At 39.2% G+C, this 27,041-nt stretch overlaps 1 protein-coding gene across 1 annotated transcript in view; it reads left to right on the top strand.

The window, feature by feature from the left end:
* Positions 1-349: 349 nt before the first annotated feature.
* Positions 350-27,041, top strand: part of MGAT4A (mannosyl (alpha-1,3-)-glycoprotein beta-1,4-N-acetylglucosaminyltransferase, isozyme A) — a 59,987-nt gene continuing 33,295 nt past the window's right edge. The window contains exons 1-2 of the mRNA XM_012727337.1: positions 350-418; positions 2,662-2,991. Coding sequence (XP_012582791.1) covers positions 2,898-2,991 — 94 coding nt within the window. The 5' untranslated portion in view covers positions 350-418; positions 2,662-2,897. The remainder of the gene's footprint in view (positions 419-2,661; positions 2,992-27,041) is intronic.

Below are 27,041 nucleotides of genomic sequence, written 5' to 3'. Positions count from 1 at the left end.
CTGCAGGTGGGACGCTTCAGGTAGGGTCCAGGTGATTCCATCCAGTGTACCAGGTGACACCTGGAAGGCGTGTTTAGGAGCTGGCTATCATACCTCTCCAGCTCCCGCTTTGTAGATCTCAACGTTAGTTTCTCCGGAGCCTGTTCGCTGCTTCCAAACCGAATTGCGAAATAAAAGCAGGCACAATGTATGTTTTTAATGCTTTCCATATATTTTGCTGTTGTGGTTTTGTTATCGGGCAAATACTTTGATATAAGAAAATGGCAGTGCTATTAAAACCCAAGTTTAGAGTCAGATATGTGTTTTGCGGTTCTTTTTCTGAATGTTTAAAAAAATGTTTCTTTTAACAGGTTATCTTGGCTCAGGTTTCTCTAGCCCACATGTGTAAATTCTAAAGCGCGCTGGACGACAGAATTACGTAAGCTGTATCTCAATCACATTAAGCCTTTTATAAATATAAAACAAATTTTAAAGTGCGTTGTGTAAAGTTACATAGATTAAGTTATGAATTTCATAATTGTGCTCTTGATGTTTCAGGTACTTCTGTGCTGTTGTGGGGTGGTAATTATAGAATATGCTAAATGTTTAGCAAAGGGTTCTCAGCATGAGAGGTATTGAGTATTTCAGAGAACACATTAAAATAAAGGTCTCGTATCTGATATGAAACTATAGGATTTGCAGCCCTTAACGGGCTATTAATAAACATTTTTCAGTTGACTTGAAAGTTCCCATTTCACTTTGGCAGTAGGGGATGATGACTAGTAATTTTAGCAACTAACTTTTTTTGTTAAGATTCAGATGTGTTATGCGATAGTCTTGGAGATTAAGCTGTTAAGGTTTTTACAAATGTGAGTACTGATAAAAATATGGGTCACGTTGTCTCTTGCGTGGGGCAGTCAATCACAAGGGCAGTGAATGGCTGCCTGTCCTGGTTTGAGCTGTGAGCATTAGTTCTTGTCTGGCATCTGCACTTGTGATGTGTAGTTAAGCTTCATTAGTTTGAAAGTCAGAATTAAAAATTTATGACCTGTACTCTTACTGAGTAAAACACTCATTTTTTCTTGCAAAATTGAGGTCTTATTTGTTACTAGAATTTTTTATATCCAGTCAGACCTTAATGCCTTTGAGTTTGCATCTTATTCCATACAGATCCATGTTTGCTTTTTTCAATTTGCACTTACGATATTGGGTAAAATTAAATTCTGGGAAGGTTTTCCAGCATAACTTGAGGCTTAGTTTATCCCTAGAACTTCTCTTCGCACTGCAGGGGTCCTGGTTTGAGAGTCAAAAGGTTGGGTGATAGTTTACACCTTGGCATCATGTTAATTAGGGTTCTCTGTATTCATTTCGTTATCTGTAAAAAAAGGGTTAATAATGTCTGCTTTGTAGGATTTTATGAAGATTTAAAACACATGATGGACCCAGCATATAAGAAACATTCAATACATTAAAATACCTGTTCTTAATACTATGCTCTATTGCTGGTTCTTCACTGGTGGATATTTCTAGTAATGGTCAGGTCCTTATGGTAGCTCAGATGCTGAATTGCCTAGAAATGGCCCCTTTAGTCAGCAGTACTTTCGTACTCAGGGAATTGCCCATAGGCTTGTTAGGCATTTTTGGAGGTGCATTAACTTATCTCACTAGTGTCATTTAGTATATTGCCAAGTACATCTTGTGGTCCCCTTGAGGCCGCCAGAAATCAATCACATTTCGAGTGCCTGGCCTGACCCCAGGTAATGAAACCAGTTGTGCATCTAGTGGATTGAACAAGTGTCTGACAGCAGGTTTTTTGTTTGATTTATTTGTTAATACAGTTAACATTTATTGAGAACCTGTTAGGTGCTGGGCAGTTATGCTTAAGTACTGCCAAGGACAGGCTTCATTTCATTCCATTTTCTCAACAGCTTTGTTAGATGGGTGGTGACCTCCTGGATTTCTTGCATTGAAGTGATGCTAGGTGATGGGTCCTCAGTCATACAATGTCCTGGTTGGATTACTTCCTTGTCTACATGCCAGATGATACCAGATTTACACACTGAGGATAATCACTAACAAAGGAAAAAAAAAAAAAAACTACGTTTTCTTTATATTGATAAGTAGCCATACTTTTTTTGTGATAACATGTAAAAATGGAACCGGTAGTTGTTTCTTTGTTTTCTGGGTGTAACTGCAAGACCCGTGACAAACCCAGGGTCCTATAAGTAATAATTAAGCCAAATCTAGAAGTCTGGTCTTCTGACCCTTATATATTCCTAGCATGTCAGTTTTCTCAAAAAAATTTTTTACACATTCTTACCGTGCCATAGAAAAAAATGGAGAGTGAAGAGTATGCTGCACTCAGGAATAACTTTGTGATCATTAGCATTCTCAACTTGGAATCTGGCTTTCTATTTATTTAATAAAGCCCATGTTTCCCCCTTTGAGTAACCAGAACTTTCTTTTCATTGACAAAACCAAGGAAGAGGGAATATAGTTTGAAACATTTTTTTCCAGAGGAAAAATGCAGAGGAGCCTTATAACATGTTAAATGAGTGCTAGATGTCAGGAAATTATACATGCTTTAACCCTGCCTGAGTCCGTTAATGTCGGTGATTAGTAAATCAAAAGGTCAATAGTTTGCATTACTGAACAGGTTTTCCTCTTTTAACCACTGATTAGGAGGAAAGGGCCCTGAGACATCAACCTATGAAGACTGTGAAGATAACTCCGGCTGTGAAGAGAATCCTGAGTAACAATTGTGAATAGTCTTGCAGCTTCACTTGTTTTGCAGAGCATCTGAAATGAGCCTCTCTTGATGATTTTATTGGCCCCAAGCCAGGAATACTATATTCATTTGACTTCAGGATAAGAAGAATTCATCATAAACATATAAACCAGTGTGATGCTGAAATGAGATGAGGCTCCGAAATGGAACTGTGGCCACTGTTTTAGTATTTATCACTTCGTTCCTTACTTTGTCTTGGTATACTACATGGCAAAATGGGAAAGGTAAGGAAAATACCTCCAGAAGTGTTTTTGCAAGCTGCATTCTCTTTGCTGGTGGCCTAGCAGTTTCTTTTTGATGTAAAAGTGAAACCATTTTCTCGGACAGGATTTTTAATTTGAGTGAGGTTTTGTTTTGTTTTTGACTTCTTGTAATTGTGCATGGAGAAACAAATACAGATCAGTAGTTTATATAATACATGATAGCTAAGTTGAATAATACAGACTTTGTTTTTATTTTATTTTTATTAAATACCACAAGTGTTTAATCAACTTCATTGTACCAGATGTTGTATAAAATGTTTAAAAGGATGCAGTTGACACTTCCATGAAATTTAGATGCTGACTATACTAATGATTTAATACTGGAGTTAAGGAGTTAAGGAGTGGAGTTGAGGATTTAAACTGCTTGTGTTGACAGGTTGCTTTAGGCAAAAGTAGGAAGTGGATAAGGAGAATTTCTGATTAGGAAAAATTTTCTAAATGTGTGTAGAACTGTAAAAACTTTTAAAGGAAGGTTATCTGTTCATTGATTGGAACTGCATGCATATCTTTGGTTTTTTTGAAAGATGATAGTTGGAGTACATTCCTACCCACACTTCTTACCTGACTCCTTACCTTCCATGAAAGAATGTTGATGGGAAGAAGGATGAAAATGTTGGGATGAGTACATACTTGGTTTGTTAGAGTACCTGGTTTGAAGATGTAGTTGCTGGCCCTGTTTTTATTGACTTGTGTAATGATAAATGAAAAGATGGATATACAATTTAATTTTTCTGTGTGTACAGATATGGCTATGTTTCTAGGAGTCTTTCTCTATATAATGGACTGATATAAATGAAAAATACATGTTCTGTCCTAAACAGTTACAGTATTTCTTCATTCTTTTCCCCTCCGAGTTTAGCATAAATTTGGCAGCTCAAAAATAAGTGAAAAATTTTGTGGCCAAAAACACATTTTAGATTAGATTTGATCTAAAATGTGTTTTTTAGATTTGATTTTTTAATTGTTTCAACCAGAGAAGATTTTGGAAGAACTTTGACTAGTTAATCTTAATCAAACTTCTGATTGTTTGACACAAATGAAACAGGCTATTGGCATTAAAAAAGTCTACTTGTGAGTTAAGAGAATTGACTGTAAGAAGAGTTCATGGGTTTTTCCTTATCAGGAAGTTCATGTATTCAGAGAGCTGTAGTGATGGAGAAACAAGACCCTTCTCAATGGCTTATTTAAGGGATTATAGTAAGGAATTAGGAGTTTTGGAATCTTTGTTCTATTGATTTTACTTTTTGTAAAGGCATTATAAATATATTTTTTTATTAAGCAGTCATTAAAATTAAAACTAATTAAAAACCACATTCACCATGTGGTAGTAGGTACACATCTCTTCGACTGTCACATAGACTCTTCAGCTCTGATTTTTTGCCTAGTGTTTTACCCAGACTCAGGTATCAACAGAGGTCTGTTATGGTTATGCAAAATCCTGTTTTTTTTTTTTTTTTAAGATTTATTTATTTGTGCATACAGAACTGGGGTACAAGCTAGAGGCTCAGGGGCAGCGAGAGGCTTCACCATAGACAGAGTGGGGAGCAGAACAGGCAGATTGACAAAGTACACTGCTGAGGGGAGCAGTTGGCGGGTCAGGAGAGGTCTGCCGCGCCATGTGGTCACCTCCGGGGCAAGCGGGAATCGAACTCATGCGGAAGCGGCTTTAGCTTCTCAGTGCTGTGCTTTAACCTGCTGCGCCACCAGGGAGGGCCAAAAATCCTGTGTTTTAATGCTGTCGTTTATGTAACTATTCTAATTGCTGCGCATTTGGGATTTTTTTTCTAGATCTTTATGGCAGTCAAAGAGCCTGGATTTTTCAGAGCAGAATTGATTTCAGATACCTAATTCTAGTAGAGCCATAAACCACATAACATCATATCAGTGGTTTATATAATACATGATAGCCAAGTTGATGTTACTGTTAATTTTTGTTGGGTCCTTTTTGTGTACCTGTCTTGTGCCTAGCACTGTATTATATGCTGTGAATGTAATGGAATAGAACATTCTTATACCTTGGAGAAATTCTGGGGCTGGTAGGGAAAAATGCATGTAAACAAATATGATAGATTGAGATAGAAATCATAATGGAGTGCTGGACATGTTCTATTAGAGGCATGCTCCATGCTACTTAATCCTCATAACAACCCTGGGAGGTATTATTACCTGTTTTCTATAAATGAGAAACCAACAGAGTGGTTGAGAAGCTTTGCCAAGTAAAGTTTGAATTTAGGCAGACTGATTCCATGCATTATGCTCTTAGTTAGTGGTCTACTCAGAAGAGCTGAGACAGAGAAGACAAGTGCTGAAGCACTTCACAGAGAAAGAATACATGTAAAGACGAAGGAGACAGGAGGCAGGTCTGGTGGGGCGAGCTGCCAGTGCAGTGGTGAGGTTCTGGCGGATGTGGAATATTGTGCTTTGGAATTGTGAGAAACAGTGATCAGGACATGGGATTCCTAGATGTTATCAAGGTTTAGCTGATATAGCTTTTGTCATATGGCTTTCATTTGCCACTTGGAAGAATTTATGAGCTGGTCCCTGGCACTGGCATAACTTAAAGGGAAGGGGGGATGGCAAAAATTCTGCCAAGGAAACTGGAGCTTGGGGGAAGTGACCAGTTTAGCAGGGCCTATAGGATTCTCCCATTAATAATAAAAAAGACATCTCAACTAGGATGGGAACATTGTAAGCAGGGGTTTTCTTTCTTGCTGGCGGGAGTAGGACTCCAGTGAACCTCCCAGTTTGGTCAGACACAATCCAGAGGTGGCCCAGACCAAGCAAGCATACCTAGATCCCTGCCAACGGGACATGTAAGGTCCAGGTATATTTCTCTGTGGACATGTTTTCATTTGGGTATTGAGCAGGGATTAGGATCCTCGGGTCAGGTGGTGACTGTTCAGTCATTTGAGTTGCTGTCAGATTGTTTATCCTAAGCAGCTGAACTTTATACATATTTCCTCCATTTGAGGTATGGGTGTTCTGATTTCTGTACATTCTTGACAACACATGTTATCTGACTCTTTGATTCTGATCATCTTGTGGTTGCAAAGTAGTATTTCATTGTGGTTTTGATTTGCATATCTCTGATGACTAATGTTGTCTAGTACCTTTTTGTGTATTTTTTAGCCACCTGTGTCTCATCTCTGGGAAAAAAAATCACTCCAAATCTTTGTCTATTTTTAAAATGGTTTCTTTTTTTAACTTGTAAAAGTTCTTCATGATACAAATTCTTTATTGAATATGATTTGTGTCTTTTCTACCATACTATAGGATTTTTTAAAAAGATTTATTTATTTATGCATACAGAGCTGGGGTATAGGCCAAAGGTGCAGGGGGTGGTGAGAGGCTTCACCAGAGACAGAGTGGGGAGTAGAACTAGCAGATCGACAAAACACATTGCTGAGGGGAGCAGCGGGCGGGTCAGGAGAGGTCTGTGGCGCCATGTGGATCACCTCTGGGGCGGGGATTGAACTCATGCTGAAGTGGTTTTAGCTTTTTAGTGCTGTGCTTTAACCCGCTGCACCACCAGAGAAGGCCATAACTGTGTTTCTTAAGTAGATATCTTTTGGGATAAGGAAATTTCTTCTTCTGTTTGCTAAGCGTTTTTATCATGAATATTAGATTTTTGTCTGCACTTTTCTTCTGTTAAGATAATGGAATTTTTGTTTTCTGTTTTATTGCTGATATATTTCAGCCAACCTTGCATCCTTAGGCTAATTATCATTTGGTCATGGTGTTCTCTTTTATACATTGCTGGATTTGGTTTGCTTATATTTGCTGGGAATTTTTGTGTTCAAATTTTGCAGAAAGGATTTTTATCAATACTTTTCTTACAATGTGTTTTTCTGGGTTTGATATCAGAATCTGATTTGAGAAGTGTTCCCTCTATTTTTTGGGAAGAATTCGTGAAGAACTTGTATCAATAGTTTGGTTAGTAGACTCAGCAGTGACATCATCTGGGTCTGAGTTTTCCTGGTGGGTTTTTTTTAGAAAGTAGATTATTTTTTATTACAAAGTTTATTTTTACATCATTTTGCACATTTTTTTTTCCATCTCGATTGTAATCCCTGCGGGTTTCTCATCACCAAATTACCCCTGTGCCATCACCATAGTCCCGTGCATTTCCCTCTCTTCCCCCCCCCCCCCGTTTTTGATCCCATTCCCCACTCCACCCCCACAGAATGTCTCTGGTATATGGTTGTTCATTATTTTTGTTATTTTCTCGCCTGCTCCATTATACTCCTGCTATGAGTGACACCATCCGGTATTTTTCTTTCTCTTTCTGGCTTATCTCACTAAGCATGATCTTTTCCAGCTCCATCCAGGTTGCTGCAAAAGACATGTGTTTCTCTTTTTTGATTGCTGAGTAATATTCCATTGTATATATGTACCACATCTTTCTAATCCAGTCATCTACTTTTGGGCATTTGGGCTGCTTCCATGTTTTTCCAATTGTAAATAAAGCAGCAGTAAACATGGGGGTACAAGTATCTTTTTCAATCAGTGTTTTTGTGTCTTTTGGGTAGATACCTAGGAGTGGGATTGCTGGGTCATAGGGAAGCTCCATGTTTAGCAGTTTGAGGAACCTCCAGACAGTTTTCCATAGTGGTTGTACTAGTTTGCATTCCCTGGTTGGTTGTTTTTTAATGGCTGAGTAGGTGTCTTGTTATGGGTGCTTTAGCTGTCTCATAGTCTCCAGTTTCTGTATTTTGTGTTGTTCTAGGAATTTGTTCAGTTCATCTAATTAGTTGGTGCACAGTTGTTCATGGTATTTATGACCATTTTTATTTTTTTAAGATTAGTAGTAATGTGTCCTTTTCATTTTTTAGTCTTATAACTTGAGTTGTTTTTTCTTGGTCAAAGTAGCTGAAAGTTGGGCAGTTTTGTTGATCTTTTAAGTATTGACTATTGGTTTCTTGATTTTGCTCTTTTCTCTCATTACTTTCTGCTTTAATATTAATTATTTCCTTCTGCCTTTTTAGGGGTGGTTCTCTTTTCCTAGTGTTAAGGTGTGTGTGGGGGTAAGTTTTCGATTTCAGATCTTCTTTCCTAATGCAAGCATTTGGTGCTGTAAATTTTCCTGTGCCTTGTTGCACCCCCACGAGTTTTGATAAGTTTTTTTTTTTTTTTATCTGAAATTGCCCTTTACCAGTTGGTTGATTTAGGACAGTATTCCACATACATGTTGAGTTTCTCAGATTCTTCCCTGTTATTCTTAATTTTGTTACTTTATGGTTATAACACATACTTTGTATCATTTAAATCTAAATTTAGATTTATTTCCCAGCTGATGGTATAGCATGTGGAATGTTCTGTGAACCTGAGAATATGTCCTGTTGTGGGAGGAGTGTTTCATAGATTTTGTCATGTCCAGCTGGTTCACAGTGCTATTCAACGTTTTTTCTTGTCAGTCTTCTGTCCAGTTAGTCTCTCCCTTGTAGAACTATTGTACAACTGTATTTCTCTGCCTTCATTTCTGACTTCATGTACCTTAGTGTTCTGTCATGAGGTATCTCTGTGTTTGTAACTATTAAATCTTCCTTCTTTACCTCTAGTAACTTTTTTTGAGGTCCTTTTGAAGAAATTGTTTGAGTTCAGTATTTGTTATTTGTTCTCACCCCCAGGAGGCTCTTGGCTGTCACTTCCCAGTTCTCTCTTTTGAACTTACCTGCAGCTTAGGCTGTATCTTTAGGAGTAGGCCATATTGTCTCAGTTCCCTTCATTGAACTTGACAGGCTCTTGTTTGCGAAGCGATACCTTTCTTATCAACCCTAGTTCCCCAGACAACATTTCTGAGCCAAGGCTCTGGAGGTGGGCATGGAACCGATTGGTGCTCCCACTCCCGAAACTGAGCACTGAATGAAGGGGTGGGCCTAGTATCCCGAGGTTGCCTTGGGGTGGATGGCTGTGCTGTTCCTGGGGTGGGACCATAGCTTCCTTAGCCAGCAGAGGCTCTGTCCAGGCCCCAGCATGCTGCTCCTAAAGCAGAGCCTTGGTGCATGAAAAGATCAGATGTCATATCCTGTTAGCTATAAAAGTATAGACACTGAATAAAGCATTTTTTTAAAACTATGGCATATTGGCTTACTTGTAAGCAAACATAGTGAACGAAAGTTTTTAGGGCTTTTAGCTTTATAGAGTAGTCAAAGCCTTTGAACAAGATAGAAGGGGAATTACAGTAAGTCTAGGATTTAGAGTATGCAATCATTATTACAGCTCATCAAAATTGTAAAAATGTATTTGTTCACTGCATTTGTTGTGTCAGACACAGTTAAGAGATTTGGGACATTGTTGTGAACATACCAGAAAAATCTCCATAATGTGGGGTGGGGTACGGAAAGGGAAATAGTCAAAGAAGCAGTAAGTAGGCACATTTAACAGAGTATTTTTTAATTTTTCATCTCAAAATAATTTTAGATTTATTGTAACTTTGTGAGAATATTACATGCAAAATTCTTATTTTCCCTAACAAAGGAATAACTTACATAACCTCTAGGTATTCCATCTCATTTTCTACCCTGTGTTTCTTTTTGTACAAACTGGGTAATTACACGGACAGTTTCCTTACAACCTTACAGGTAGGATAGTCTTCTATCCAAAGATAAAAAAGCAGTCTTTCTCATGGTATATTTGAAATAAGCAGATCGTAGATTTTATTTCCATATTGCACTTTTCATTTAGCTTTGCTGCCTGCCTTTTCATTATTTACAGACTGCTGTTTGCCCTTATTGTACTAAGGGATGGAAAGACAAAAATGATCAAGACACAGAACCTGCTCTTGGAAGCAAATTACTTTCCAGAACAAAGCCTATAATCAGAATAACTATTGTTATCCTGTATGGCAGTGTGAACACAATACTACAATCGCATCCAGGTAGAAGCAACTCATTCTGATAAGAGGTTCAGTAAAAGAACTTCTTACAAGAAATAACTTTGAGTTAGTCTGAAAGACAAGTAGGAGCTTGACAGAAGAAGCAAACTATTCCATGAAATCACAGAGAAGGTGCATGTTGGATTGAACCAAGCTGTGCTTAAGTAGCTGTAGATTTGACTCTGACCTATGAACCAAATGCTTGATTTAATGGGCCAGACACATGAAGGAGGGAAAGAGGAGCAAGAAAAGAATGGGGAAATAAGGTTGAGGAGCTAGAAGCTTCTGTTGGATTAGAAGCAGGCACAGTGGCAGTAAAGGTGGTAAGATATTTTGAAGAGCTTGAGAGACTTTGGTGGTGTCTTCTAAAGAAAGAGCTAGCCTGTGTCTTTAGATTAGGTTACTTGTTTTGTATGTTATTACAGCATGGTACTTATGCATGGGCATGCACACAATTCTCGTTATTTAGCTTAAAGATACAGTTGATTCTTTTGAATGTGAAACAACTCAAATCAATAGGATAAAACAAGTTATATTAAACTGTCCAAACCATGGGCTTCATTCGTTTATTTCTGAACCTTCCTAAAATGTAGTTTTTATTTTTATACCTTGTGGTAGAACTCCCACAAGGCTGGAATGAAAAGTGAATGTCTTCTTAGACAATTTGTGTGAAACACAATTGGGGTTACAGACCCAGGGAGTCTTAAGGCTCAGGAGACCTTGCTGCCTCTTTCAAGATTATTTAAATCTGGGCAGCTTGTTTTCTAGCTGGGCCTTTTTAGCAATTAAACTTGTTAGATTAGCGAGGTTCTTTAAGTTCAAAGTATATAAAAATTATGTTGTGCATATAAATTGTACGGTTTTATTTTTCCATCCCTGCATTGCCCCCCAGAATGGATTCTCAATCATCCTCTTACTGTTTGTCTGACCTGGACGAGATAAAAAAAAAAAAATTATTATGCCTTATTCAACTCTTTGGATTAGAAAGAAGGCAAAGTTAGTTTCTTTTTTCCCTTTTGAGATAAGGAACTGAGCTTGATCATTTTCAGATACTGAATATTTTTTATTTATTTTCTTTGTGTGCCCACTAGACTGATCTCTGCCCCTCTCCCCCGTGATATTTCTTGCTTGGTTACGAAAGGTCTTGCTTGCACAGAATTCTCCCATTGTTTGGTATACATAGATATAAATTTACATCTATATTTATAAGCAGATCTGCTTTACTAGAGAAAACAAATGATCAGTATTGACAGTTTTCTATTTACTTAACAAATTAACTAAAATATTACTTTTTTTTTGCATTTCAACCTTTTTAATGAACACTCTCTTTTTTAGTACTGTTTACAAAGTACATTTATATCCACCACATATCATTTCTTCAAGTGTCCACATTGCCATAACTCATCCACTGGAAGCCCTTTTAGTTTGTCTTTCTTTTAGCACCCTTCCTGACAACTTTGAAAGGATCCATGCTTTTTTTTACCCTATTTTTGTGCTCCCAATTGCACGTTGATTTTTTTTTTCTCTATCAGAAGATGTAGAATTAGCTATGCCTTAAGAGTCCTGGTGTTTTTTTACTCCTCCACCATAACAACAACTAATCACAAGCAGTCCAGAAGAGACTTAGTGATGAATAGAAGTTGCTGTTCTTAGGAAATGGTTATTAGTTGGTTTTCCCAATTTGACCAATCTTGTTGCTAGATTGTCCTTTCCTATTTATGTGAGATTTGTTTGATCACTAAGACTTTTCTTCGATGTTGATGAATTCCAGCTCTCTAAAAAGTAGTCCTAGGGTTGGAGTTTTGTAAGAAAACCGAGCAGCTGAGGACTTGTTACTTATAGGAGAATTTGGAAAGTTGAGTGAAATAGAAGTTTGCCTACTTGTTTATTTCTTTCTTCACACAGTGGCAAATGGCCAGATCTTACTTGAATTTTCTTCTTTTGTTAGTCCTGGCAAGCTTCTGTGTGGAGAAATTGCACTTGGCACTTTGGTTACTATTTCAGAGTACCAAAAATATTTTTCTTCTAAAGCTTCTTCACAAATCTGTGAATCTGATATGGGGAAAGGAGGTAAATATTCAAGGAAATGTTCCTACACTGGGCGTGTAGTGCTTTGCAGCCATCATCAATTATTTTGTTTTACCGATACCTTTTCTGCCTTCCATTGTTACCATTGCTGCCTGCTCAGGAGAAAGAAGGGTTGGTATTTGGGAATCATGAGGAATGCAGTTAATGAATGTGCATTCATGGCCGCCATTAGCCCTCATGACAGCATCAGGGAAGCCGGTAAGTGTCAGATCCCTAAATGACATGCAGGCCCTCAGGCCATTAATAATTTACTAACTCCCACTCCATTATATGACTGGAGAGCGAGAGATACAGAGACAAGAACTGAACCTGGATGAGGTTGTTGCCTGGCTTGTACAACCTGAAGCAGCTCTCAGGGACTGACTGCTCCTGGCTTCCTCTACAGAGGTGCTTTGTTACCTGAGTGGGTTACCATCAAGAAGCTTCTGGGAGGCTTGTTTTGTTAGTTCCCTAAAGTGACTTCCTCATATGCTTTTTTAAATAAAGTAGCTTCTTTGATAATATTTAATCATACTCTACCCCTTTTTTTATATTGTGATTTTTTTTAAGGATAAGGTTTCAATTTAAGAAATTTAGCAGAAATCCAGTTTAACTTGGTTGTTTTTATGTTTAAGTTAGTTCATTCTGCCATTAGTGGAAGATTACTTAACTCATGCAGATAATTTGCTGTGTCCTTTAGCACTGTTCCCTTTCACATGTCTATATTATTGGTGGCTGGTGTTTCTGGAAGAGGTATATATTAATTTGAGTGATGATGATGGATTTTTGTTTTATTGTTAAACACACAATCATTAAAAGGCCTTCCTACAAAAATTTGCACTGTATTGTCTTTTCTCCCCCAGAAATACTTATACATAATTTTAGACTTTAGGAGTTTAGGTTTTTTGTTTTGATGCTGAGAACATTCGTATATCTGGTGGGCTTTTTAAATAATTTTATATATATATAATAGTTTATTTTCACATCATTTTGTGCATTTTCCCATCTCAGTTGCAATCCCCGTGGGCTTCCCACCACCAGTTCACCCGTGTGCCATCACCATAGTCCAGTGCATTTCCCTCCCCCCACTGTTTTTTGATCCCATTCCCCACTCCACCCCATAAAATGTCTCTGGTATATAGCTACTCATTATTATTATTATGGGTTTTTAAAATAATTTTTATGATTGCAGTACTATTGGTACTGTATGTGACTCCAGGCACAGGACATACCTGCTCGGATCATGCTGCACGCCTCACCTACCACCAGCACCTCCAGCCCGTCATCATTGACTAAGGCAAATTTGGTATTTTTCTCTTTTTACTATGGACTTGAAAGACAGCCTGTTGTTAGTTGTGCTCACTCAAATAATCTTGACATTGAGTAAATCACAGAGGAGAATGTCATGGGCTTGTCTTAGAATTTTGGTCTATAACAGAGGTAGACCTAAAACAGCTGACAAAAAAAAATTAATAGGTTGGTAGGGAATGTGGTTTTGCAATGTGAAGCTTGTTTACTTTGAAACAGTTCTCTATGAGTCATACTGAGACCCAGGTATAGCATAGTGTGTGTGTGTGTGGAATATTTTGACTTCTAACAGATGTTTAAATTTTTAGGCTAAGTCATAGAGAATATCAGGAAGTAACTTCAGAGGTAATGAAAGACCAGGCTTACTCTGGATTAGTGGTGAGAGGCAGGATAGGTGCAGAGTTACAAATCTCTTAAGATATTGCTCTTGCCTTTCTCTGCCTAGGGAGCAATGGCAGTGTCGTCATTGGAAAGAAACAAGAATCTAGAATCTTGTTTCCATCTAGAAACAAGAATCTTGAAATAAGAATCTTGAAATAAGAATCTTGAAATAAGAATCTTGAAACAAGAATCTAGAAACAAGAATCTAGAAACAAGAATCTTGGTTCTTGTAGCTTGCACTTGATAATTGGAAACATCACTTTAGTTCTCCTGAGACTTCGGTTGTTTTGTTTTTTTTCCCCTACCCTCTCATTCCACTGTTGATGAGCAAGGAGAAAATATTAATGATTGGGAGAAGTGCTAGAAAGCAAAATGTAGGCAAACAAGCATTACTTTTTATTTTAATTTAAAAGGACAAAAAGGTGAATACTATAAATGACAGCTTGACATTTGGGGACCAAATGTTAGTTTGGTACTTTGTAAACATGAATAATTGTAAAAAGACGTAGTTTTGCTTGCAACCAGCAAATATTAAGTAGGATTGAGTCTAGATGAGCTTCTTATGGACAGAGGCCTGTGCCCACCTCACTGTAACCCCATTAAAAAAATTAAAAATATGCAGAGAAATATAGTGAATAATAGAGAAGTATTTCCCTAGATTTCATATTTCCTGTCTTTTCATTTTTAATAAATAAAGCACAGTTTACCTAAAACTTCATACTTTTTTCTCTCTGTTACCTGCCTCGACTGATGCAAATGACATTATGTTTGTATGGTCTAGATCATTCTTACGTGTTTATATATTTAGATAGAAATAGAGTATATATGTTTTTTAAAACATTAGCATATTGTGCAGTATGTAATAGGACTATGTAAGCTTTATAGAGCTGGCTTGCTTTTTTATGCCACGTCAGTGTTTCTGGGGAGGGACATACTTTGGAAGACTCTACTTCACCATTTCATTTAAATATTGCTCTTATACTTTACACCATTCCAGTCCTAGTAAGATTCTGGCCCAGGTTCTTGTAACTGGCTTTGTAGTTTTTCATTCAAAAGTTTGTGCTTACGTACTTGGTTCATGGCACGGTAAACTTGAGTTTTTTTTTTATACTTTTTTTTTTTAAAGATTTATTTATTCGTACAGAACTGGGGTACAGGCCATAGATGTGGAGGGTGAGAGGACTCACCAGACAGAGTGGGGAGCAGAACAGGCAGATCCACGAAGTACACTGCTGAGGGGAGCAGCGGGAGGGCCAGGAGAGGTCTGCTGCACCTTGTGGACCTCCTCTGGGTCAGGCGGGGATCGAACTCATGCGGAAGTGGCTTTAGCTTCTTAGTGCTGTGCTTTAACCCACTGCGCCACCAGGGAGGACCAAACTTGACTTTTTTTTAACCCATCGTGCATTGTAGATAACACTTTGGACAGTCTCGCTAGTCAACATCTGTATTTTTTCAGTCTGTTCAGCGTCCACATTGTATTGCTCATTGTCAGTGTTTGGGTATGCCTAATTTTTGGTATATAGTGATTGGAATTTTTTTTTTTTTAAAGATTTATTTATTTGTGCATACAGAACTGGGGTACAGGCCAGAGGCTCAGGGGCGGTGAGAGGCTTCACCGGAGACAGAGTGGGGAGCAGAACAGTCAGATCGACGAAGTACACTGCTGAGGGGAGCAGCGGGCGGGTCAGGAGAGGTCTGCCACACCATGTGGACTCCTCCGGGGAAGGCAGGAATCAAACTCATGAGGAAGTGGCTTAAGCTTCGTAGTGTAGTGCTTAAACCCGCTGCGCCACCCGGGAGGGCCCGATTGGAATTTTATTGTCAGTTGATTTTCATTATGTTTAGATTATTCCATGAAGACTTAATAAGTTGTGTGACTATAGATAATATTTTTTTTCTCTTTACTTTTTAAGATTTATTTATGCATATAAATAAATAAACTGTGGTACAGACCAGAAGTGCAAGGGTGGTGAGAGGATTCACCAGAGACAGAGTGGGGAGCAGAACAGGCAGATGGACGAAGTACACTGCTGAGCAGAGCAGTGGGTGAGACAGGAGAGGCCTGCCACGCCATGCAGATCACCTCCGGGGCAGGCGGGGATCGAACTTGCACTGAAGTGGCTGTGGCCAGCTTGCAGTGCTGTGTCCTAAGCCTTTGCACCACCAGGGAGGGCCCTATAGAAAGTATTTTTAATGGACATTATTTCTTCTATAATTTGGGTTATGATATAATTTATTTTCCAAATTGCTGGGGCACTTTGAGAGTAAAGGGAATGCTGTTAATTGTTATGCTGGGGTACCAGTTATAAATTGGAGCTGGTCTAAGCAAAGATAAGCATGTAGTTAACCTGTTAATGAAGTAAAAGACATATAGAAAGTGGCCACATTCAGATGGACTAGGAAATCTGGATGCTGAGCTGACTGAATGGTGCTGGGAAACAAAATGCTCAGTGATCTCTACCTGTCTAGAGTCTTTGTGACCCTATGTGCTTGAGAGAGTACGCGAACCAGAGCATTAATCAGATGTGCACTATGTTGCAATTAATGCTTTCAGAAGGAAGTATGAACATCAAGGAGAAGGGAAACCTTTCCTGAGGTAGTAGCAAGCCTTTGCTAACAGTCATGAAGAAAGTTCCCTTTCACTATGTGTATAAAGATCTAGACAGTTGTTAATAAACCCTCTTCTCTGCCATTGTTGACCTGGTTGGATCATACAGTAATGGTAACCTGGGTTTCCTTAGTAGAAAAACTAGGATTAACGATAAAGTAGAAGTAGGGTGACAGAGGTCCTCCTGACTCCTTTCTTAAGAGAAGGGACTTCCTTATGTGAAGTATGCCTCGTGTTCTTTTGATCTACAATCCAGAAGTTAATAGCTAAACAATAGTGGAGTAACTGAACAATACCTTTATTAGTCTTAGCACTTTAACTACTGCTGTAATGAATTAGATCTTGAGGGAAATGTACTAATCCTAGTTGATAGGGTATTAGTGGTTTATTGGCATAGTGCCCTTTTTGATTCTTAAGTGGCTTTCTTTGATATTACTCTTTTATCTCTCTCTGGCTCAGTTAATTTACTCATTGACCTAGTGTTAATTGAGCATGTATGCAGTACCAGTCCCCCACAGTACAGCAACAGGCGGTAACAGGACAGGCAGCATCCTTGTCACTATTGTAGAGCCTTTCACTGGGATGTGGACGGGAGAGAGGAAGTTACACAATAAAAGCTGAGCAGCTGCACAAATGAGAATTTCAGGTATCAGTGAATACTGACAATTAAACAGCTAATATGATAGAGCATGGTGGAGATGGGAATGAGGACTCTTTAGATACAGGTAATGAAAGAATACTTCTCTGAGGAGACGACGATTGAATTGAGGCCTAAAGAGGACCCCAGAAGTAGAAACAGGAAGTATAAAAGTCTGAGACAAGAATGAGCTGGACATGTTAAGAGAACATAAAGCCAGCATAGAGGTGAGAGGTGTGGGAACGTGTTAGACACGGCATCAAGAGTTCTGTGATGTGACAAGCTTGGGGTAGAGATAGAAATTTTAGTACTATTGAACTAGAAGGAATCTAAAAAATTTGTTTCACACGCAAGAACTGGGGTGTAGGAGAGAGAGGTGCAGCGGGTGAGAGCTCTCACAGAGTAAGGAGCAGAATAGTGAGAGCTACTGAAATACACTGCTGAGGGGAGCAGTGGCCAAGGCAGGAGAGGTCTGTGGCACCATGTGAGTCAGCTCCCTGACCGGGGATTGAAACTCAGGCCACAGTGGTGATAGCACTGAGACTTAACCGCCAGGCCACCAGAAGCCCTGTAGATGAAATTTAAAATCACAGGAAGAGAGGACGAAGAGGACTGAGCTCTTCATACTCCAACAGTTGAGGTCAAGTAGAAGAGGAAAAGCTGCTAGTGAAACAGAGTATTGAGAAACTATAATGCTAACGCAATCAGTTGAGGGAATTGTTTCAAAAAGAAGAAAAGTGGTCTGTCCTGTAGGATGCTGCTGAGGGTTGCATAGAATAAGGACAGACCAGTTTTCTGTGCGGTGCATGTACAGGCATCTCCTCCCGACACCTCAGCTGTCTTCAGGAGCCAGTTCATCTTCATCCTCTACCACCCTGAGCATTAACATCAGCCCCAGATTCTTGCAGGAACTCTTCTGCAAGCCCTCTGTCCCGCCTCCGCTGACCCGTAGCTCCAGCTTACATGCCTCTGCGCTCCCGTGCCCTGCCCCCGCCTGCGTATCCCTCTATACAGTGCGTTATTTTCATCACACTTAAATTTCTGAAATTTTAAAAATGTAGTTCTTCTGTAGTAGTGTTTTGATGTCTTCATCCGCTCAGTTCAATAGCTGGGAACACACAGAGACCGACCATTTCTATTGACTGCTTTTATTTTTTTCCCACTGAGCATGGGTAACATTTTTGTTTTCCTGCAGGTCTTGTAAATTTTTATCGACTGCTGTATATGTTTTAAATAATACAGTGATGCAACTCTAAATTCTTTTTTACCCCTGCAAGTGGTGATTTGCTCATTTGTGTAGTATCTTGAATGGACTAAATTTCCCAGCATGTAACTAACTGTTCATAAGGCCTCACCTTCGGCTTGATTTGTTTTTGTTTTTAAGCCCAGTTTCCTGAAAGGTCTGCACCTTTATTTGCATGGTGTAATCTTCAAAGATTGGTGGGAGGCTATAGGTCGCAGAAGCAGTGATGCTCCAGCTGCGGCTGCATCCTCCCAGACGTCAGCAGTCACACATCAGGAGTTTCCAAGTCTGCCCCGGCTTCACTTTCCTTTGCTTCTTTTTCAGTGGCTCTGTTCTCGGCCAGGCACAGGTGGGCAATGTTCCTGCAGCCTACATGCTCTTAGCCTCCAGTCAGCCTTAGGGACAGGCAAAGCCCTTTTGAAGCCCCCTGTTGCTCTCTCACTTCCTGGAACTCAGTAACTCCCTAGCAAGTCTGGCTGAGCTGCCAATTTATTGCCAGCAAACCCCACCCCCCAGTGAATGACAGCCACAGCCTCAGGCCAGCACAGCCCTTGTCCTCCCATCCTCCCCCCCCCCCAATTTATTTTCCTCTGCAATTTTGATCAGCCACAATCCAAATCAAATGAGTAGCCTCAGCCAGTAGCAGTGTGCCTGCTAGTTTAGGGTCTGCCCTGCCTTGTTGAACTTCTGAAGTTAGAGAACAAGGGGTGAGGACAGGGGAGTTGCTGGCAAGAGGGTATCGTGGGGGTACACTTAGCTGTTCTGACCCAAAATGCAGTTGTTCCATAAACAAACGCTTCTCAATTTGTTGTCTGGTTGATTTCCAGAGCACTGAAATGGTTGTCTTTGACTTTCGTCCAGATTTATAGATGTTTTTTGGGGGGAGAGGATTTGTGGGACTCCTCATTCTATTATGGCAAAAGTTGAGGTCCCTTGGGAATTAAAAAAAAAAGTTGCTCCAGGCAGTGTTAATGTGCAGCCAGCTTGGCGAGCCCTTACACTAAGGATTCCTCAGCTCTAAATACATACACATAAAATCATGACACCGTAAAGTTTTTGCCATATTGAATTAAAAATTAACCTTTTTAATATTTGAGCATTATAAATAAGCTCCTAATTTTAAAACAGGACCTAAAGAAGGGGTGGACTATAGAGCCAGATCCTGCTGCGGCAGTCAGCAGCCTTTCTTGTTTATGTATTAAAGTTGGCAGGTTTAGCCTGTGGACCTGGTATGGCATTATTTATGTTCTGCTAATTGGCTAGTATCCATTTCCTAAAATGGTTTCCTAATCTAGTTTTTCCAGGTTGGAAAGCTTCTTAAGTAGTACATGCTGTTGTGCTTACAGGTTGTCTGGAATCTCTGTTTGTTGTATTCTTAACTCTGAAAGGGTATTATTCATGGCTGACATATTAGAGGAGACTAAATTGAGAACATTGGGTTATTACAGAACATTAGTAACTGAATTATTTTGTGCTGCTGAAGAAAGATTTCCAGTCATGTTTTAGGGATATGAGTAATTGTCTGATTTGAGACCTGATTGTATAGAGAAGTATGTGGGAAAAGGTGTGCTGGACCCATAAATTAGAAGTAGACAAGAGTAGCATAAAAAAGAGACTAATAGATCAAATTTATTAGAATGTAAATGATTAAAAATCTTTAAGTGCTAATAAAAGGAAACTAGGAATGAGACAGGGCAAACATTTTGTGATGTATTTTATTTTGTTTTCTGGGCTAATGGTTCCTAAAATGTAGTCTGAGGACCCATTGTTAAGGGGAAGGATGTCCTAAAGAAACTCTGCAGAGTCTTATAGACTCCCCCTACTCCAGCTTTCTGGACACCATCCCCTACTCCAGTGATTGGAAACTACAACTCCCAGCAGTACCAGGGAGAGAACTGCGAGGACCCAAGGGTGGAGCTAGCAGGAATTCTGGGACATTTGGGGGATAAATAGGGCGTGATCTCATCTCGCTCTCCCTGGCTGGGGAAGCAGCTCTCAGACCACGTGACTCGGTGTGTTCAGTCAGCCTAGCTGTAAGGTATGCAGTTAACTTTGTATCCCGCTATTTCCCTGGGTTGTTTCCTATTCCTTTCCCCTTTTGTAAATAAACCCGTTATTGACCCTTTTGTGTGTCCCTGCAGTATAACAGAATTGTGAGCGCTCGGGTGAGGCCCCACAGACAGGCGGCCCAGTTCACTCTGGGCTACCCTGTAACACCATGAGGATTCCAAAGACCCTTTTAGGAGGTTCATGTAGTCAAGATTATTTTTAGACCAAAATATTTTTTTGGTCGTTTTCATGGGGAAAAAAAAAAAAAAGAGAAGCAGATAGGAGAATTCAGCTGTATTTTAAGCTAGATAATAAAGATATTTGAGCAAATGTCACTGTACCAAAAATAGTTTTTTTTAAAAATATTTATGTGAACATGTAATGATTTCATTGCTTAAAAATAATTTTAAGTAAATAAGTGACATGTTTATTGGCTTTCATGTCTAACATGAGAAATGTAGATATAACTTACATAAACAAAAGTCTTTGGGGCCCTCTCATTTTGGAAAATATAAAGAGATTCTGAGACTTTAAAGTTTCAGAACTACTGTACTAAATATAAAAAAATGTAATTGCCTTAAGTGATGCATGTTATGTAACCTACACTTTGGCTTAATATATCATAGATTTTTCCCACATCATGGTTTTTAGTGCAATCCTAATACTTAATTACCATGTTCACTTAACCTCACAAATAATGTTATGACAAATTTTGCAAATATTATTGCTCAATTATGATAATTTTTTTTAAATTTAAGATTTGTCTCAGTTCACTGGCACAGCTACTAATTACCTGGCATTCTAGGACATTTTGGGGGAAAAAACCCTAACATATGATTCCTGCTGTACAGAAAAGAATTAACAGCAGATATGAGACTACTTTTCTCTAGAAAGCCTTCTTGCAAGGTTAGAACTGATTGGCATTTGGACACTTGATTGGTCAACACTTTGTAAAACTTTCCCTAGATGGTAGGGGTAACTTTGTGCCGGACTGTTTGTCCAGGCTGTTGGGTTTATGCTGAAGGCCTGCTTTTCCCCAGGAAAGAGCCTTGAGCCCGAATCTCATGTGAGCTTCATTTGCACATTTTGCCAACAGTCACTGCTGAAAGGAATAAGTGTGTCCGGACCCCACACTGCTGAGAGGAAGCTTGGGAGTGGTACCAGGTCCCCGTAGTCTACCAACAATGTGCCTTTTCCCTTTGCTGACACAGCTATGTGCTGAGTCCTGTGAGTCTCTCTGGGTGAGGTCTTAGGGATCCCTGACACCTGTTAGCCAGGGAACTTAGTTCAGTGGCGAAAAGGATGTACTTCTAGTATAGTACAGTAAATACAACATAGGAATGTAATTAAAGATGAGTTTAACAGAGGACACAGTCAGAGAACCTCATAGAGGAGACAACCAGAGTATTTGGAAGGGTGAATGGAATCTTACCAAATGGAGAAAGAGGAGGAGTGAATTTGATAAGCAGGATAAAGCTGATGGTGTGTTTGGGGTAACGTTAAGAGAGAATGTTGGAAAGTTAAGGATGTTAGTTATATAAACTTGACCAAACCAGAAATGCATAGATTAAAGACTATAAGTAGGACCATCCTCTCTGACCCCTTATCTTACTGGCTGAGAGGTAAGTGGAGTTGGCTTAGCAGTAAGGTGATTTTTAGGAACTGTTAGAGCAGAATGAATCACGAGAGGCTTGTTTAACTTTTTACCTTTAGACAACATGGCTCTAATGTCTAGAAACCCAAACTTTGAAGTTGTTTCTGTTTGGTGAGAAGGAGTGAATTGTGACTGGAGGAAGTGGGCAGTTTCCCTAAACTCAGTCTTACAACCCTCATTTTTTTTTTTTTTTTTTTTTGCCAAGAAATGTATCATTTTTCCCCTCTAGGTCTAATGGACTTCCTGTATTTATTTTTATTTTCAGTGAGTTTATTTTCAGAAATAAAAAGAAAGGGATAGTGAAAAAACAACTTACTATAAATTGTAAGAATTTAATCTATGTACTTCTGTTTTGGTTAGGTATATATGAGCAACATCCTTTCAATACAATTTCTCATCAACTGACATGTATGAGTTTGGGACACTTCCTGCTTGTAAATTATAATTTCAGGTTTCAAATATACTTTTTAATAGGGGTTGGCTTATTATTTCTAGTTCTTACACTTGCATCAAGGTGCAAAACTTTGGAAAACTTTCCCAGCACACAATTTTGTTGAAGATATCCACCTTCTTAATTGCAAAATCTTTTCATTAAATTAAATTTATAATACCAATTAAAGTGCAATGAAGCTATTTTCATTTCTACTTCATCTCTTTCTAATCACTTTTGTAGGCACATCAACCTTTATCATTTGTCTATTATAAACCTTACCAGTAAATCTTGTTATAAAAGTACATAACAGACAGAAGAATGCTCCTGCCGATCTTTTCGGCAAAGCAGGATGTTCCGGTTCTTACAGCAAACTTTATGATGAAGTCCTCCCAGTTGAATGACTAACTGGGTGAAAATGTCATATTTCCTTTTTGTCTTTAGAAATTCTTGTTCACAAGTTGATTTTTTGGGTGTGTGTGTAGTTTGTAAAAACTCACTGATTCTTGTTTTTAAACTGCTCATTTAAAATGGTAGACATAAAGGAAAGCTGCAAGGAGTATACAGTCAGTTTACTTTCCCCCACTTACCCCCGATAAAGTAGATATGTATAAAGCACACTATCAGAACCAGGAGATAACGCAGGAACTGTGGGTATGTGGTCGTATTATCACACATGTACATTCTTTGGAATACTACCACTGTCGCATACCTGAAATTTCTGTGTTTCAATTCAGTGTTTCCTCAGTTGAAAATAAAAACCCACAGCTACTCCCTTAACTACTGTCATAGTCATGACCCCTCCTCCATCCCTGCCAGCCCTGACTCTGGGCAGCTAGTCGTCTGTCATCCATCGCTCTTGGTGCTTTTGGAAATAGTTATAGCAAGGGAATCATACAGTATGTGAGCTGTTGAAACTGAAAACAAGAAATTGTCAAACATATCTTCCTAATTTGAAGGCATTTTTGTCATTTATGTTAAAGTTTGAATTAAGTTGCTCAAGTGCACATTATGCAATAGGAAATATTGGTGGAGAAAATCCTAGAAAGAGTCTCTAGCAACCCTCTATTTGGGTGGGTGATGGAGGGCAGAGTGCCAGGGAGAAGGGCTGTGGGATCCATACATAACTCCCTTCTGTTTACAAGAGCCGGGCAGTGTCCATTCTCACGGTTTACTGGGGACTTGACTACATACATTCCTGTTATTGCCTTGGTTCTTTAGATGAAGTTTGGGCTTGCTGTGACTTGTGGTGAGGCCCCTTCTATTTAATGTGGAAGGGTGGAATTAGAAATAAAGGACTGATGTAAAAAGATAGGGGAAATGACCTAATTGGAACCCTTCCATAGTTCTGGGCTTTGGACTCAGCAAGTATTATCATCTGGGCCTGAAAGAAAACGTTTGTGACTTTATTCAGCAGTCCATAGGTACAAGGGATCTTTCAAAAGCTGTTCACTTTTTAAGTAGGAGTGTTACAGGGCAAGGAGAGAGGGGCACCCCGAACCCCCAAACCTGCCTGCTCTAAATAGGTTCTGCCATCCCCGCATCAAGACAAGACATAAGAGCTTTAATGGAAAGGAACTTTAATACAATGAGTGTGCAATACAGAAAAGACAAAGAATATAGCTTCTAAATCAAACACCTGAAGTTACCCATTGCCTTGTGGGTAAAAGTCCACCCAAAAGGGATTGGCCCAAAGCAAGGCCTGAAAGCCCACTACACTTCTGTGCTGTAGTCTCTCAATCTAGGGAAGCTCTTAAACCTTTGTCTTTGATGACCTTGACACTTTTTATAGACGTAGTTTCTCAAATTGTATGTGTCTGATGTTTCCTTGAGATTAGATGCAGATTAAGTGTGTTTGGCAGGAATAATACATAAGAATACATTCTCTGTGCTCAGGCTAGAGGCCTGTGATGTCTGTCCTGTTACTGCTGACATGAACTTTGGTTAGATGTTTAAGGTGTTGTCTGCTCAGTCTCTCCGTGATAAAACTATTGTTTTTGCATTTGTTAATTAAATACATCTTAGGCAGAGACTGACATTTCAGAGATACTCATCACAATTTCACCAGTAAGCTTTGCATCCTTTTTTTTTATCTTGTCTGTAGTTGTTACTGCTATCATGGTTGCAAATGCTCACTTTTCAATATTCATTCATTCTACATATACTGGCATTCTGTAAGAAACACATTTTCCTCATCTGTTAATTGATAAGACCCCATCGATTCTGATTTTATTCAATAGATTGTAATTGGCTGCCATCAGCATTTGTTTTAATACTTAAATTGTCTGAATTTGGCCAGTGGAGCTCCTGAATTAACTTCCTGTGCCCTTTTGACAAGTTCTGTCTTTTAAAAAAATAGCATTTTCTTACTTGACACAAGAATGCTTCAAATTTATCTTTTGTTATTTCTCGGAAGATGATGTTTAGAAACCTCTCTATTGGGACTGTGTAAGTGTTGAGGGGATTCTAGTGTTGCTCATGTAAAGAGGAAAGAACTCAAAGGACAGTCCACTCATGCTGATTTTGAGCATAGCTTGGTGTGACTGACCTTGTCCACCCTATCTCGACCCGGCAGTCCACTTTGCTTTAACTTCTGTAATCTTATTATATGTTCTTATCTCAGAGCAAGTGCTTCCTATTTTCTACTTTTATTGTTCTTGTTAAGGTAATATTGGTTTAGAGCACGGTATAAGTTTCAGGTATAGTCTAAAAATTTTTTTCAACACTTTTGAAAACATTCTATATTCTAGATGAATTTTAGAATCACATGCCAAAAGTCAGTTCCAAAAAAAAAATTCATTGCTATGTGAATGCTATTGAATTGAATTTATTCTTTAACTTAGGGTAGAATTTGTCTATTTTTTTTTTTAAGTCTTCCCTCTAAGGATTAAAAGGCTTCATTTATTCTTCATCTATAGGCTTCAGTAAAATACAGTTTTCATGGCCCTCCCTGGTGGCGCAGCGGGTTAAAGCACAGCACTGAGAATCTAAAGCCGCTTCCTCATGAGTTCGATTCCCGCCTGCCCCGGAGGTGACCACATGGCGTGGCAGACCTCTCCTGGCCCGCCCGCTGCTCCCCTCAGCAGTGGACTTCGTTGATCTGCCTGTTCTGCTCCCCACTCTGTCTCTGGTGAATCCTCTCACCCTCCGCATCTCTGGCCTGTACCCCAGTTCTGTATGAATAAATAAATAAATCTTTAAAAAAAAAATACAGTTTTCATTATATACATCTTGTGTCTTATTTTTGTTATAGTGTAATTGTTTATAGTTTTGTGTTTCTGAATTTATATAGGAAACTGCCTACCCTGGGAATGTATGGTGATGAATCATATTTAACCACAATTCAGATCCCATGTAAATAAGTAGAACCTTGATGGCTCCCTGTCTGCCCTTTTTCTAGTTGAAACTCCTACTCACTCCCCTTCCTCCTAAACCCAGCAAATTAAGGCAAATACAGCTGCTTATGTGACTGTGATTGCCCAATACAGGGAAACATAAAAGTTAAGCAGGAGAGACTTTCTCCCCCTGCCACAGAATTCTTTAGAGATATTTTCGGTGTGGGCCTTATGTAAGAGACAGGGAACAGTATAATTGACTGTTTTTAGAACTAACTTTATGAAAAAGGTAAATTTATTTCTCGTCGTTTCTTAACTGAATCTAACCTTGAAGTTAAAGTAGAAGTTGTATTAAATAAAAAACCAATTCTTCTAAGGCTTGTTTAATTGAAATGTCAAATAATAGCCTTACATTATTTAGTTTGATATTTAGAAGGTAAAAGTCATTCTCTGGTTTCTCTCAGTTGCCTGAGGTGGTGGGAATTGCTCTGACTACCCCCACAGCCTCAGCCACTTTCAGCTCTGCTGTCAAGGTCAGCTGATGGTTTCTTTTCTAATGTCTCTTAGATGTTGGTGCCCCCGTTCTGTCCTTGGGCCTCTTCTCACCGTGGGCTTTTTCTGAGCTGCCTTGGGCTGTTGCTTCCTTGCCTACATTTATCCTGAAAAAAATATTTTATTTCCTAGGCAGTAAATGTCCTGATCTGTAATTCTTATTTAATGAACAACTTTTAATTAGGCTCATCTTGACAATCTGATTGAAATCGTAGGGCTCAGGAGTTTGACTGATCCCTAAAAAAGTCTGGTGTAAGGAGCTCTCTGCAGAATAGGAAATAGAGGGAAATATTTACGATGAATATTAGTAATTGTGCTATAAAATGTTCATTATATTAACAGTAGATATCAATTTCAGTACCTCATCTTGCTTTATGCAAATAACATTCTTGTGAGGAATGTTAGTATTATGCTTGAAGCTTTTAAAAACTTTTCCTCTCGGGCTCTCCCTGGTGGTGCAGTGGATTAAATCACGGCATTATGAAGCTCTCCAAAGCCACTGCAGTATGAGTTCAGTCCCTGCCCAGGAGGTGACCCACATGGCGATGACCCCACATGGCACAGCAGACCTCCTCCCACTCGCTCCCTGCTACCCATAGCAGTGTACTTTGTCGGTCTGCCTGTTCTGCTCCCCACTTTGCCTCTGGTGAATCCTCTTGCCTACCACACCTCTGGCCTGTACCCCAGTTCTATAAGCATAAATAAATAAATCTTAAAAAAAAAAAAAACTTTTGAGGCACTAAGAAGCTAAAGCCACTAAAGCATGAGTTGGATCCCCAGCCCCGGAGATGACCACATGGCGTGGCAGACCTCTCCTGGCCCGCCCGCTGCTCCCCTCAGCAGTGTACTTTGTCGATCTGCCTGTTCTGCTCC

The sequence above is a fragment of the Condylura cristata genome, unplaced genomic scaffold, assembly GCF_000260355.1.
Source record: "Condylura cristata isolate star-nosed mole 26May11 unplaced genomic scaffold, ConCri1.0 scaffold00020, whole genome shotgun sequence".
Lineage (NCBI taxonomy): Eukaryota > Metazoa > Chordata > Mammalia > Eulipotyphla > Talpidae > Condylura > Condylura cristata.
This window is presented reverse-complemented; position numbering and strand designations above follow the sequence as displayed.